This window comes from Ursus maritimus, unplaced genomic scaffold (assembly GCF_017311325.1).
Source record: "Ursus maritimus isolate PB19 unplaced genomic scaffold, ASM1731132v1 scaffold_4, whole genome shotgun sequence".
NCBI lineage: Eukaryota > Metazoa > Chordata > Mammalia > Carnivora > Ursidae > Ursus > Ursus maritimus.
The window spans coordinates 82231532-82245002 of NW_024426552.1; the positions used below are offsets into that span (position 1 = coordinate 82231532).

Sequence of the window (13471 nt, forward strand, 5' to 3'; positions counted from 1 at the left end):
CAAAGCTTTTCTTTCTAAAGTCTTTCTCAGGACCACTTTGCTGAAATTTTAAAATTTTATTTTTCTATTTGGCCACAACAGTCAAATAACATTTTTAATGCCTTTTCCAATGTGTTAAAACATCACAGTTGAGGACTTAATTACTGAAGCAAACTTGTGATAAAATACTGTATTTCTAAAAATACGTCGATTAGAATAAATTATATGTTAAAGACACCAGGCTCAGTTTGTTAGATTCTGTGTTTCCTCTAATGGGCTAACTCTCCATTTTCCCCAGCTGCATCAGTTACTGCTGTGGATAAAGATGATTATGAAAACACAACCCAAGAGAAAGGAAAAGTTAATAGCACAGTTTGTGCAAAATTCACCTCAGATCCTTCCATGCACCCCCCCCCAAGAACTGCCACTGCAGATTTGATTATCATTTGTTATCCTTTGATCAATTATCCGTTTATTTACTGATGTCATCGTTTGGCCCCAGTCTATCTTCCCAGGCCAATTTGTTAGATACTATATCTAACAATTTATTATCTCTGAAATCAGAATACATCCTACCAATTGATGGCAAATCTTAGAGACTAGCAGATAACCTCATGGCAATCAGGATATAAATGTCACCGTCTGAGCATGTTCAAACCTGGTTTGCTTGCAATTTTCTGTAGCACTTGACTGCAACCTCTTGACATTTTTCATTCAGCAAACCAATGAAGGCCAATTTTAGGAAAGATTAAGATTTCTTACCAGAAGGTTGTTCTGTTGACACCTTCTGATAAAATCAAGACAGCACCAAAACTTGCAGAGTGGATGAAAATTCCTTCAAGAAAACCCTGGAGATAATAGAGGAGAGCTCTTTTAAAGTATACTTGCAACATCAATGCTCTCCATGACACTGAGGAAGATATTTTAAGAAGAAACACCATCACCTGCTTGTGAAGATGTTTTAACCAATTTATTTTGTTTTTATCTTCCATTTTATGCATGCAAGCATTTAAAGACATCTTTCAGATGAGCCTGGCTGGCTCAGTTGGTGGAGCATGTGACTCAATCTCGGGGTTGTATATTTGAGCCCACGTTGAGTGTAGAGATCGCTCAAAAGATCTTAAAGATAAGGGTATCTTTCAGTAAGTATGAACTACTACTCACAGATTAACTGACAACACTTCTTAGTGTCTCTCAGAACCAACTCATTTTAGATGAAATTATACGGGTCTTCCGCTAACTTCCCAAATCTGTGTATAGAAAAGTAACGTATTGGGGCGCCTGGGTGGCACAGCGGTTAAGCATCTGCCTTCGGCTCAGGGCGTGATCCTAGCGTTATGGGATCGAGCCCCACATCAGGCTCTTCCGCTATGAGCCTGCTTCTTCCTCTCCCACTTCCCCTGCTTGTGTTCCCTCTCTCGCTGGCTGTCTCTATCTCTGTCGAATAAATAAATAAAATCTTAAAAAAAAAAAAAAAGTAACCTATTCCTTAGACTCTAAACCCTAATTTAAACTGTACAGACACCTCCGCTGTTGGCTCACTTTCATACCTCAAATCAACATGTCAACAGTCAGAATCATCTCTTGTGCTGCTTTACACTCTACATGCTATGATCCATTTTACAAGAGTAAAAATAAAATAAAATTGAATACAGCACACAGTATTTTTTAACCAAGGTTCTAAGAGAATACAGCCCAATCACTAAGGCATTCACCATGGGTACTGAACTTCTCTCCCGTTCATCTAGAATGGTACTAGCTATACACTACCCTTACAAGAACTAAGAAGATAGTGCTTCTGTATTATAATCTGGATGAGACAATCTATTATGTGAGAAACTGACTTAGAGGCTCCTAGCACAGGTGATCATCATTGCCTAAGTAATTTTACACGTCTCAATTTGCAAAGAATCGAAGCTTCTTAAACTAAGGTATTCCCAGGCACTCAAGTGCCCAAAGTACTTAAAGCTACTCCTCTCCCCAAAAATACCATGAGAGGGGCGCCTGGGTGGCTCAGTCGTTAAGCGTCTTCGGCTCAGGGTGTGATCCCAGGGTCCTGGAATCCCAGCAGGGAGCCTGCTTCTTCCTCTCCCACTCCCCCTCTGCTTGTGTTCCCTCTCTCGCTGGCTGTCAAATAAATAAAATCTTTAAAAAAAAAATACGATGAGAAATCTTCCTCCTGGCGTTTTTATATCAAGAAATGTAAATAATTTACAATTAAACATTTTGTTTCAGGACTGTGTATTCAGGTAACAGATATAAAAAGAACTCATAAGGGAAGGAAAAAAAAAATCTCACTACAGCACAATGGTTTTACTGTTAAGATTGGGTCTCAGATCCACTACTTACTTTACTCCGCAGTAGGTAAAACAAGAGGGCTGAGGGCAGTAAGATAAGGGTAATAAGACTCCCAACTGTATTTTTGCCACAAAGCAAGTCACAATGTTCTCCTTCAAGGAGTCTTTACATTCTTCCCGGAGCACTCCAGAGACTTTCTGGAGCAATTCTCAAGAGGTTCTAGCAACCCTGAATGAGACTGAGCTCTCCTGGATGCTGGGCATCCTCCTCCTAATTCCCCCACATGCAAAAACAAACAAAAAACCCCAAAACAGATGATTTTTTTAAAATACACAGCACTAGCACATTTGCCTATGAATACTCAAAAATAACTCCTGGTGTAGTGAAGATAAAATAAATGAATAAAAACACAAGAAAATTTAAGAAGTTCTATATATAAAATGACACAGGCTGTGTTTAACCAGGACTGGAAACCCTGGAGCCCTGATAAGGAAAAATTAGTTCAGTATGTAAAAAATAAAACTTCTCTATAACCAGAGATACCAAAAAGTCAACAGGTATTAAATGAGAAAGGGGCACTCTCACAATAAGAGATTTCAAAAAGTGACAAAAGACATCCAATAGGAAAAAAGACAAACAACAATTTATGGAAAAGCAAATCCAAATGCCCAACAAACATTAAAATTCACAAGAGGGAATCTGCAAATAGAAGTTCCACTGAGATAACCATTTACACCCAGACGACTGGCCAAAATTAAAGATTATAGAACCCACTTTCTGGCAAGGATGTTCAGAAAAGCTTTTATATTTACTAACAGAGAAAATAGGAAGGGTTAAGCCTTTTGGAAAGTAATGTTAACATTTATTAGAGCTAAAAAAAAGAAAAGTTCCCTTCCACCAAGCTTCCCATTCTTTGAAACCTCTCCAATGGAAACAGGTATGTGGCGTGCAAAAAACTGAAAACAAAGTGTGAGTGTCTATGAACTGGGGAATGGCTGGATATCATAATTCTTGCCATGAAATATTATGTAACCATTTAAAAATAAATTACACTCCAAGGGAAAACAGCCAAAATACAGAGGATCCTATTTTTATAGAGCAATACTGAAAAAAACCTACAGGTGCATATGTATATGTATCTATGTACCATTCTATTGAGTGTAGACAAAAATCTAGTATGAAATATACCTGGGTATAAACACTACCTGAAATGGAGCGGGAATGAGAGGAGATTATGTGGCAAAGGGGAGCAAGAAAAAAAGGGGGGGGGATTTACAACAAAGCAAGTTCGTGAATACTTAATGCCTACATGTAAAATTATACATATGTATGCATATATATTCTTTAAAGGACTGAGATATATTCTAAAGCACTTTGTCAACCAGCACTTCTTCCATACAGCACATATATTTTCCATCCCTAGGGATCACAAAGCTAGATCCTAATAAACTGGTTTGATGCCTACAACACCTAAATGATTTGAATTGTAATTTGATTCCAGTAACAAGCACAAGTATTTAAGACTAACACTGCAATCAAATTTCTTAACTTCAAGCAGTACTTTTTTTGAAGACCTACATAACTAAATCCACAAGCGGAAGTCATTTCAAATCAATGGACACATGTTCTACAAAAAAAGTCCACAAATTCATTGATTACATTATGTTAGAAAAGTTACTGCATTATGAAGTAAGTTCTAACACGGAAAAAAAATTATTCCAAGTAAACCTTTTCAGCATTCATTAGTACTGAACATTTAACTATTCTGAGTTTTTAAAAATGACAATGAAGATATAAAGATTTCATTAGAAGGCATAAATACCTACTAACACTTGTCTGTCAATGTTCTTGGCTTGTTAATTTCACATATCCAACAGTTCTCCTTGAAATGGAATTACCACAGCCACCTGAAACTATTATGACTTTCCAGTTGGAAAGAGTTGAAGCTCCCCATAGTTCTATGTATCCATTAGGTTCTGTGACATCAGAACTGAACCAGGATCAACATGTAACAGTTAAAAAATTTACAACTGAGTGAATCAGAATCAGAAATGAAGTTAATTTTGCATGTATGCCATTATATTACCTTAAAATTAAAAACAAATCAGAGTGTCCTGAAGCCAAGAATAAGAGATCATCTGTCCACTTCAACAAACACGTACAGAAGCCCTACTATGTACCAAACACACATTAAAAAGCCACCGGAAAATTTAAGACTTGAGAAAATCCTGCAATCTGAAAAACTACAAAAGCAGAAAGTTACAAAATGGAAAGAAAATTTTTAGTAGAAAAGTTTTACTATGATTAATTAGCCACTGAAAGAAATGCAGAGATACAGAAAGCCTGCGAGTCCTGACCCTGAAGAAATCAACAGGGAATGCATGCCATGTTCATCTCCCAAAAATAACCACAAACTTCATCAGTTATTACTGGAGGAGACCTCTACTCATTCTCCCAAAAAAGCTAAGCAAGAAATGCTGAGGCTAAAGTGAAGGAAACAAATTAAAATAACAGATATTTAACTGAGATTTAATGCTGGCTCAATTTTGCAACTGCTTTCAGCATCTTTTATTTTTTTTTTCATTTTTTTTCAGCATCTTTGTATGTATAAATATATACATTCAAATCAACAAAGCAATCTTTTGTATTCATTTTGTTTTGCTCAAGGTATTTATGAGGACTCAATATTAAAAAATTTAACAGAATGATCAAAGTCACTTACTATTAATAAATATCTGCCAAATAATATTCCAAAACCTTTAATACTCTATACTACATGGCAAGATTACCCAGAGGTGCCTCATGGTAAGAAAATCTGAAAAAGTTTCATGTACAGTTGACACTTGAACAACACAGGAGATAGAGGTACTCACCCCAACACAACTGAAAATCCACATATAACATGTGACCTCCCCCAAACTTAAAACTAATAGCCTACTGTTGATCGGAAGCATTACCAATTACATAAACAACCTACCAACACGTATTTTATATTATATACAGCTGGAAAAAATGTTAAAAAATGACAAAAATACATTTATACATGTTAAGTGGATGCATGTAGTTCAAACCTATGTTAAAGGGTCAACTGCATATGCATAAAGCATTTCAAATATTTCCCAAAATACTTTATACAACGAGCAATATGAAACTAGCAACTGAGAATAGTATATTTAAAAAACTGTCTAGCATAAATTATAATGTGAAGCATACACCTAGTTTTAAGATTTCTAGCAGCCGTATTTAAATTAAAAAAAACAAACAGGTAAATTAACTTCAATAATAATTTTATTTAATCCAACATATCCAAAATATTTTAACAGGTAATCCCATTTTAAAATTACGATGTATTACATTCTTTTTTTCATACTAATTCTTTGAAATCCGGTATAGATTTTACAATTAAAGCACATCTCAATTCACACTAGCACATTTCACCCATTCCTAGTGGCTGCCATATTAGAAAGAACAGATTTTTATCAAGACACATACCAAATCATTTCTCCAGGAATCTTCCCAATTAGTTCTCCTGATTCCCACTGTATTAACACCTTGTTAGTAATAGTATGTAATTAATAACTTGATAAGCCATATATTTGAACTTTTAAAAAAAAATCACTTTGAAGGAGGAAAAAAGGGCCCTGTCAGGCCAACAGGCTCAAAGGAGGAGGAGGAGAAGGATGATAAGGAAGATGAAGAATGGTATTCTGTAATAATGTGAGGAATGTGCGTGTGTACTTAGACAACTGTTTTAAGAAGGTGAATTCAAGTACAGCTCAGTATTAGCTTCAGTATAAAACTGCTCAGATTTTTGTATAGCTGATAAGATTCTTTTTAGAGAAAATACTTTAAAAATCCAGGTTGTTGGGGCACCTGGGTGGTGCAGTCATTATGCATCTGACTCTTGGCTTCAGCTCAGGTCCCGTTCTCAGGGTCCTGGGATCTAGCCCCTAGTTCTGCTCAGCAGGGAGTCCACTTGAGATTCTCTCTCCCTCTGCCCTTCCCACTCCCGCATAGCTCACGCCCTCTCTAAAATAAGTAAATCTTCAAAAAAACAAAAATAAAAATGCAGGTTGTAACTTTTTGAAGGGCTCCTATATACAGTTAGATTTTAACACTTCTGATGCTAAATGTTTCTAAATAAGTTTTCTTAATTTCTTGCCTTGTGTACTGTATGTAGCACAGCAAACTTGAAGAAATTAGTTTCAGTAGTAAGTTTTCAGTTTTTTAGAATATTGCATTTTGTTTTTTCATTTTTGTAAATATTTTTATACCTTACTGAAGTCTGAAAAACCAATCTGAACCCTGAATCAGCCTATTAATTTTATGAATCTAGATTCACTTGGCCTCAGTTTCCTCAGTTGCTGTTAACATTATCTCCCCTTCACTGTGATTCAGAAGACTAAATGAGATAAATTCATACAAAGCACCTGCACAGTCTGATAGACAGCCTCAGTGTTCAATAAATAATAGCTTTCTTAGAACTAGATAGGACCTTAATGAACAGAACCTAGCATAGACCACCACTTGATAAACTGTTAAAAGCAATCCAACTGCCTTATACTGCAGATGAAAGGGGGAAAAAAGGGTCTTAAGACCACCTCGTACAAGAATTAGGATCACTCATGGAATGCCTATCGATCTTCCCACTATTTAAAAAAAAAATTTTAAAAAGGCAGGACACCTGGGTGGCTCAGTCAGTTAAGTGTATGCCTTTGGTTCAAGTCATGATCCCACGGTCCTGGGATGGGGATCCTGCTTCTCCCTCTCCCCGCTCGTGCTCTCTCACAAGCTCTCTCTCAAAAAATAAATAAAATCTTCCAAAAAAAAAAAAAAAAAAAAGGCAAGCTAGCTTGGGGTACCTGGCTGGCTCAGTCAGAAGAACATGCAACTTTTTTTTTTTTTTTTTTTTGAAGACTTTATTTATTTGACAGAGATAGACAGCCAGCGAGAGAGGGAACACAAGCAGGGGTAGTGGGAGAGGAAGAAGCAGGCTCCCAGCAAGGAGCCTGATGTGGGGTTCAATCCCAGAACGCCGGGATCACGCCCTGAGCCAAAGGCAAACGTTTAATGACTGAGCCACCCAGGCGCCCCAGAAGAACATGCAACTCCTGACCTCAGGGTAATGAGTTTGAGCCCCATATTGGGTGCAGAGATTACTAAAAATAAATAAAACTTAAAAAAAAAAAAACTAGTTTGCTACATCCTTACCATTGTGGTAGAGAACTTGCTTCTTGAATTATCAAGTGTTTGCCTTGTCTGGGTTTTTTGTTGTTTTTTGTTTTTTTTTTTAAGATTTTATTAATTTATTTGAGATAGAGCACAAGCAGCAGGGAGGGACAGAGAGACAGAAGCAGGCTCCCCATTGAGAAGGAAGCCCAACTAGGGGCTGGATCCCAGGACCCTGAGATCATGACCTGAGCCGCAGGTACTTATCGGACTGAGCAACCCAGGGGGCCTGCCTTGTCTTTCTAACTAAAATACTTAAGTAAAAGCCCACTACTCTAATATTTCCTTTGAAGAACCTATACTAAATTAGGCATTGGAAGTGAGAAGCCCTAGAGTTAAATCTCATTTCAGCTACAGTGTATTTATGGACAAGTTACTTGTAATTGTCAGTTTCCTAGTGCATAAAATGGGAATAAAAACACAAATCTCATGGAGTTTTTGAAGGAACAAAATCAGAAAACACTAGTATAAGCTTCAAAGACTATCTAGTAAATGGCAGACACAGTAAACTATTACCTTACAAAATGCACACAAATATCTGATGTTACAAGAAACATACAGGCTCGTGAAAATATGGGGAAAAGTATGTTTCTGTATGTACCTAAAGCTAAGGCCTTGACAATGTATCTCTAAGTAGATAAAAATTTTTCTTTTTCTGCTTTTCTGTTCTCAGATTTTTCATACTTACATATTGCTCTTGTAACACAAAAACAAAACTTTACAAAAATGTAAATTTAATTATTAAAAATAATGTTAAATCTTGGGGCATCTGGGTGGCACAGCAGTTAAGCGTCTGCCTTCGGCTCAGGGCGTGATCCCGGTGTTCTGGGATCGAGCCCCACATCAGGCTCCTCCGCTATGAGCCTGCTTCTTCCTCTCCCACTCCCCCTGCTTGTGTTCCCTCTCTCGCTGGCTGTCTCTATCTCTGTTGAATAAATAAACAAAATCTTAAAAAAAAATTATGTTAAATCTTAATTTTTATGTTTTTATAAAAACACATTTTAAAACCTGTATGATTAGGGGGATCTTTGGAATTTCCATCTGTGTGGACTCCCCATATGTACAGTATTAAGTCAAATCTTTCGCTAAAAAAATTTCAATAAGAAAATGTACAACTGAGAATTATCTTTAAAATATCTGGAAATGTTTTTTTTAATTTCAGTGTCCCTAATATTAAGACAGCCACCATCTATCTTTTCCTCAATTACTAATCTGCAAGGAAATATTCAATACTAACTTTGAGAAGTCCGTACTCTCTCAAGAAACTCCTCTACTAAAACTCTATAGGTCATCATTAATGCTAATAAACCTACTGCAAATGTAATTACTCTCAAATTTCATTTTAATATTAAGGTAAAGTAACAGCAAATTTCGGAAATATCATAGCACTCTGGTTTGTAATCAAACCAGAAATTGCAGAGCTCTAAAAGTAATTCTGTCTTCTACAGAAGGCCTGAAATTTCATTCAGCCATCTTAGAGATTACACATTTCCTTGGAACACCATGGAAACTTTCCTTTACATCAGCCAGAAATTGAGGGACTTACTTTCAACTTCTATTTAAATTATATTTTGCCTACGGCTATGCAAGGTACAATGCTATTACAAAGCTCAGTATCATATACATCAGTTGTTAAGCATTTTAATGACTCCAAATGGGCACAGGGGTTTTTTTTTGGGGGGGGGGGTAACTGAAATGTTCTACAGTGAGGTTGTAATAATGGTTACACAACTCTATAAATACACTAACAACCATAAAATGTAAATTCTATCTTAAATAAAAGCACCTTCAATGGCCAGTTGTATAAAGCCTAAGATGCCTCACTCTAGGTAGAAAAAGCTATGAACAAATTTTTATATAAAATTATACCCTCTATTAGGTACTTAACATATCTCCCACTCTTCCCAATCCCCAAAGATTTACAGAGCGGCAGAGAAGCATATCAAGTTCTTATCTCCTTAACAAACCACAGATCCACTGTTGTTAAAAAAACAAACAAAAAAAAGCAAGATGCAAAATATAGTTTTGTGTTTTTTTTTTAAAAAAAGATCCTAATTTTAGGTCACATCTTCTTTTAGCTTTTCACTGGTTCCAATTAATTTGTAAGATGAAGTTTCAGTTCCACCAGAAAATCTTTAATAAATGTCTACAGAGCACTGCCTCAAGGCATGATGATACTGGCTACTAAACCCAAGACTTTGAAATTTACTGCGATGAGCATTTACAGCTGTGTGTGCATATGGGGGGAGGGAAGAAAAAGGAAAACCAGAATCACCTGCACACTGAAAAAAACACCAGGGAAAGAACCAAAATGTTAACAGCTGTTATCTGAAGACAACTTCTATTTCCAAAATGCCCTCACTGACCACTATTATTGTTTAAATTAGAAAATTTTACTTAAAATTAAATTGCTGCTATGCTAAATGAAAGAAGCCGGACTCAAAACACTTAGCATACTGATGAATCTACATATAGGACATTCTGGTAAAGGCAAAACTATGGGGACAGGAAAACCCTCTAGGATCTGGGGGTGAAAAGAGAAGGTGACTACAAAGGCACATAAGAGAAGTTTGGGGAACAGTGGAACTCAGACCATCGTGTTGGTAGTTGTTACACAACATTTACCAAAACTCATGTAATTATGTACCAGAAAAGGTGAATTTTACCACATGCAAAGTAATCTAAAAAAATCGTGTAGTTAAAAATAATAAACTGTGCAGCAAACCAATTTTTTTCCAAGTGAGCAGTTCCGTGGGATTAAAAAACTGGGGATATGAACTACCTCAAATCCTTCATTTTATAAAAAAGATACGCTCAGAAGTGCACGGATGGGTAAACACATGGGAATTCTAGGTCTGTACTTCAGTTTACCATTAACTAACTTCAAATCCAAGGCTCCTCCCGCCTCACCATTCTCTCTATTCCAGAGTTCTGAAGACCCCAGTTTCCACAATGGGGGATTATGGTAGGGCATAAAATTCCAAACGTTCAAGTGCAATTATTTTAGTACACACATTGTGGCTAGGATATTTCCCAACTTTTGCCTAAATACCACCTTCCTTTGTGAAATAAAAATGAGTAATGGACTCAAAATCTAAGCAAAATCAAGCAGACCTGTAAAGTAAGGATAAGGATCAACAATACTTCAGAGTTCCACAATGGGGACATTCACTGTGAATTTGATTTTTAAAAAACTATGAAAAACGAACACTACAGAGGCGCCTGGGTGGCTCAGTCCGTTAAGCATCTGCCTTCGGCTTAGGTCAAGATCCCAGGATCCTGGGATGGAGCCCCAAGCCAGCCTCCTTGCTCAGCAAGGACTCTGCTTCTCCCTCTCCCTCTGCCGCCCCCCCCCCATGCTCTCTCGCTCTCAAAATAGATAAAATCTTAAAAAAAAAAAACAACACTGTAAACAATCTTCAAACTTTCAAACTGATAAACTTACATAATCTTATAAAATAAAAATATTTTCTATAGCAATTAACACAAATACTTAGCTAAAAAAGTAATGTTCTATCGACCACATGCTACAAAATAAAGGCAAAAAAATTTTATTTTTCAATTTGCCAGGGGGGAAAAAAAATACCTCCATTACACAACAATTGTATCACCATACAGTGGCAACGTGAAACTTTTCCACGGGGGCAGTGTGCAAAAATGATGAACCTTACCTACTCTTGACCGGATTAAGTATGGCAAGGCCATTCTTTGTGCACTGTGCCACAACTGTATCTGGGGTCAGAGAAGGCAACCACTAGGTTTCAATAACAGAAGTCAATGAAGTATCTACTCAAATTTCAATGAGATCTTTTGTTTGACACCAAATGTTAAATCTAGACTTCTAATATATCAGTCAAGCAAAAAGACTCCTTTCCACTGGGCAGTCACAGTTTTTACTTTATGCTGACCACCTAAAGCGACTTAAACTTGTAAAAAGCTTAGGGAGATTCTTTAGACGCCAACTGCGATTCCCCACCATGCTATTACCACGTGACAGTTAAACCAAATTCACCTAGCTTGTCAGTAAACTACAAAAGGGAAAACAACGCTAACCAGAGGAAATTACGACCACCAAATAAAACAAAATCCCCTGGAACAAAAGGTACGCTGAAATGAAACCCAGAGAGAATATATTCTGCGTACACACAATACTCCTGTATTAAGAGGAGGCCCTTCATAAAAATAGCCAGGACTCTCAAACATTTGAGATCCCGGCTTAGTAAGATTGACTGACAGACACAGCTGGGGAGATTTTGTATTGATCTTGTAACATCGTGGTATACTTCTGGAGAAAGAATCGGGACAAGGGACCGTTATAATGGCAAAACTGAACTGTAAGGATTTCATTTTCAGTTATGCGACCCCTACACTGGAAGCCCCCACTAAATTCCTCTACTCTCGAATTCCTCTTCTGTTTTCCAGTCCCCATCTCATAATAATGTATCTCCCGGTGCAAACAAAAAACCTCGTGGGGAAGAAACAAAAATCAACAGTTCTTTCCAAAAACACTGGATAACTAACATAAAGAAATCAGTCACCTCCCCACCAGTCTCCCTGATCGATTTCATTTTTTCAATCTTACTTTAAAGCCTGTAACTCTAGCCTTTTCTTCCGTAATAAAGGGGCTAAGGCGCCGCCCAATTTCCCAGGCCGCAAAAATATTTCAACCCGCCACATTACAAGGTTTCCTAGTTTTCTCTTCGATCCTAACCCTCAATTCGGCACCCGCTTCCTAGTCAGACACTAAAGTTTATTAGCCCCAGACCCTAATACAAAGGTGAATTCTTAAGATTCCGCGACGCAACCCCCTCCCAAAGGGGTGGGGAGGGGTCGGAGCAGCGGGCCGATGCGCTCCCGCTCGGCCCAGTCCGAGGAGCGGGGGAAGCGGCTGTGACCACACAATCCCACCACCTCCTTTCACGACTCCCCAACCTCCCGGCGCTCAGGCCTGCTCCCAGGGAGCTCCCCGCCGCCCAGCAGCGACTCGGCTTCTCCTCACCGGCCCGCCAAGGGCCGCACTAGCATCCAAGAAAAAGGTTCATAAGTAGGAAAACGCAAGAGGTGTCCGACGTGTTGTTTCAAAACATAACGGAGCCCTGGCCCCCGAGACCGTTAAACCGCGGGTGGAGGGGGGAAAAGCGATGAACCCAGCAGCCCCGGGCTTCGGCCTGGCCCCCCTTTTCGACCCCAAACCTCACTCTCCGGGACCACCAGCCCTCCCCCAAACCTGCCTTAGCTCCCAGAACACCCGACAAAGCGGCAAGAGGGTCAGTACCTTGTAGAAAGCCCCGTTGGAGCCGCGAACCTCCACCGTCAGCTCCGCCATGTTGGAACCGCAAAGGCCGCTGGGAAGAGATTCTAGAAACTTTCCAACCAGAGGGGAGGAGGGGGGAGGGGCGTAAAGGAGGCGGGGGGAGGGGGCGGGGAAAACAGGGCGGGGACTGGGATCCCCCGCCCCACACCCCTGGGGTCTCACAGCGCAACCCTGACTCTCCCAGCGGGATCCCTCCGCTCCTTACATCACTGGTCCTGGGCTCCGCCCGCCGCTGCCAACGCCCCGTTCGCCTCCCGACACAATTGTCAGACCTTTGCTGACCCTCCCCTACGTCCCCGCCCTCCAGTGCCCACAGCTTCCCCGCTCCAGCGGGTGGGTACCCCCAGCCGCCCCGGCGTGAACTGCCTGCGCGGATGCCGCCTGCCCCACGGATCTGCTTTCCGCGGGGCTCGGGCATTCAGCCCGTAAACTTCTTGCAAGTGCTGGTAACCGTGGACTAGCTTCCTCATCTAGGGAAGAGCAAGTTTGGGGGGCTCCAGTTTCCCACTGGCACAACCTTTGGGCGGGGGAGGGAGCCTAAAAATGTACATATTATGTCCTCCAAATTCTTTTACCTCGCTCTTTTTTATTTAAATCGGTGGCCTTCTCTTCAAATTCACAGTCCCACGCCTCCTCACACAGTTCGCTGGA

General features: G+C 39.3%; 1 protein-coding gene across 4 annotated transcripts in view; it reads right to left on the reverse strand.

Annotated features, from left to right (window-relative positions):
* The window catches only part of FXR1 (FMR1 autosomal homolog 1), a 59196-nt gene extending 46346 nt beyond the window's left edge, over nucleotides 1-12850 (reverse strand). For all 4 annotated transcript variants that reach the window (XM_008705291.2, XM_040621559.1, XM_008705290.2 and 1 more), the window contains exon 1: nucleotides 12782-12850. In XM_008705291.2, the coding sequence (XP_008703513.2) occupies nucleotides 12782-12832 (51 nt within the window). In that variant the 5' untranslated portion in view covers nucleotides 12833-12850. The remainder of the gene's footprint in view (nucleotides 1-12781) is intronic.
* Nucleotides 12851-13471: the final 621 nt, after the last annotated feature.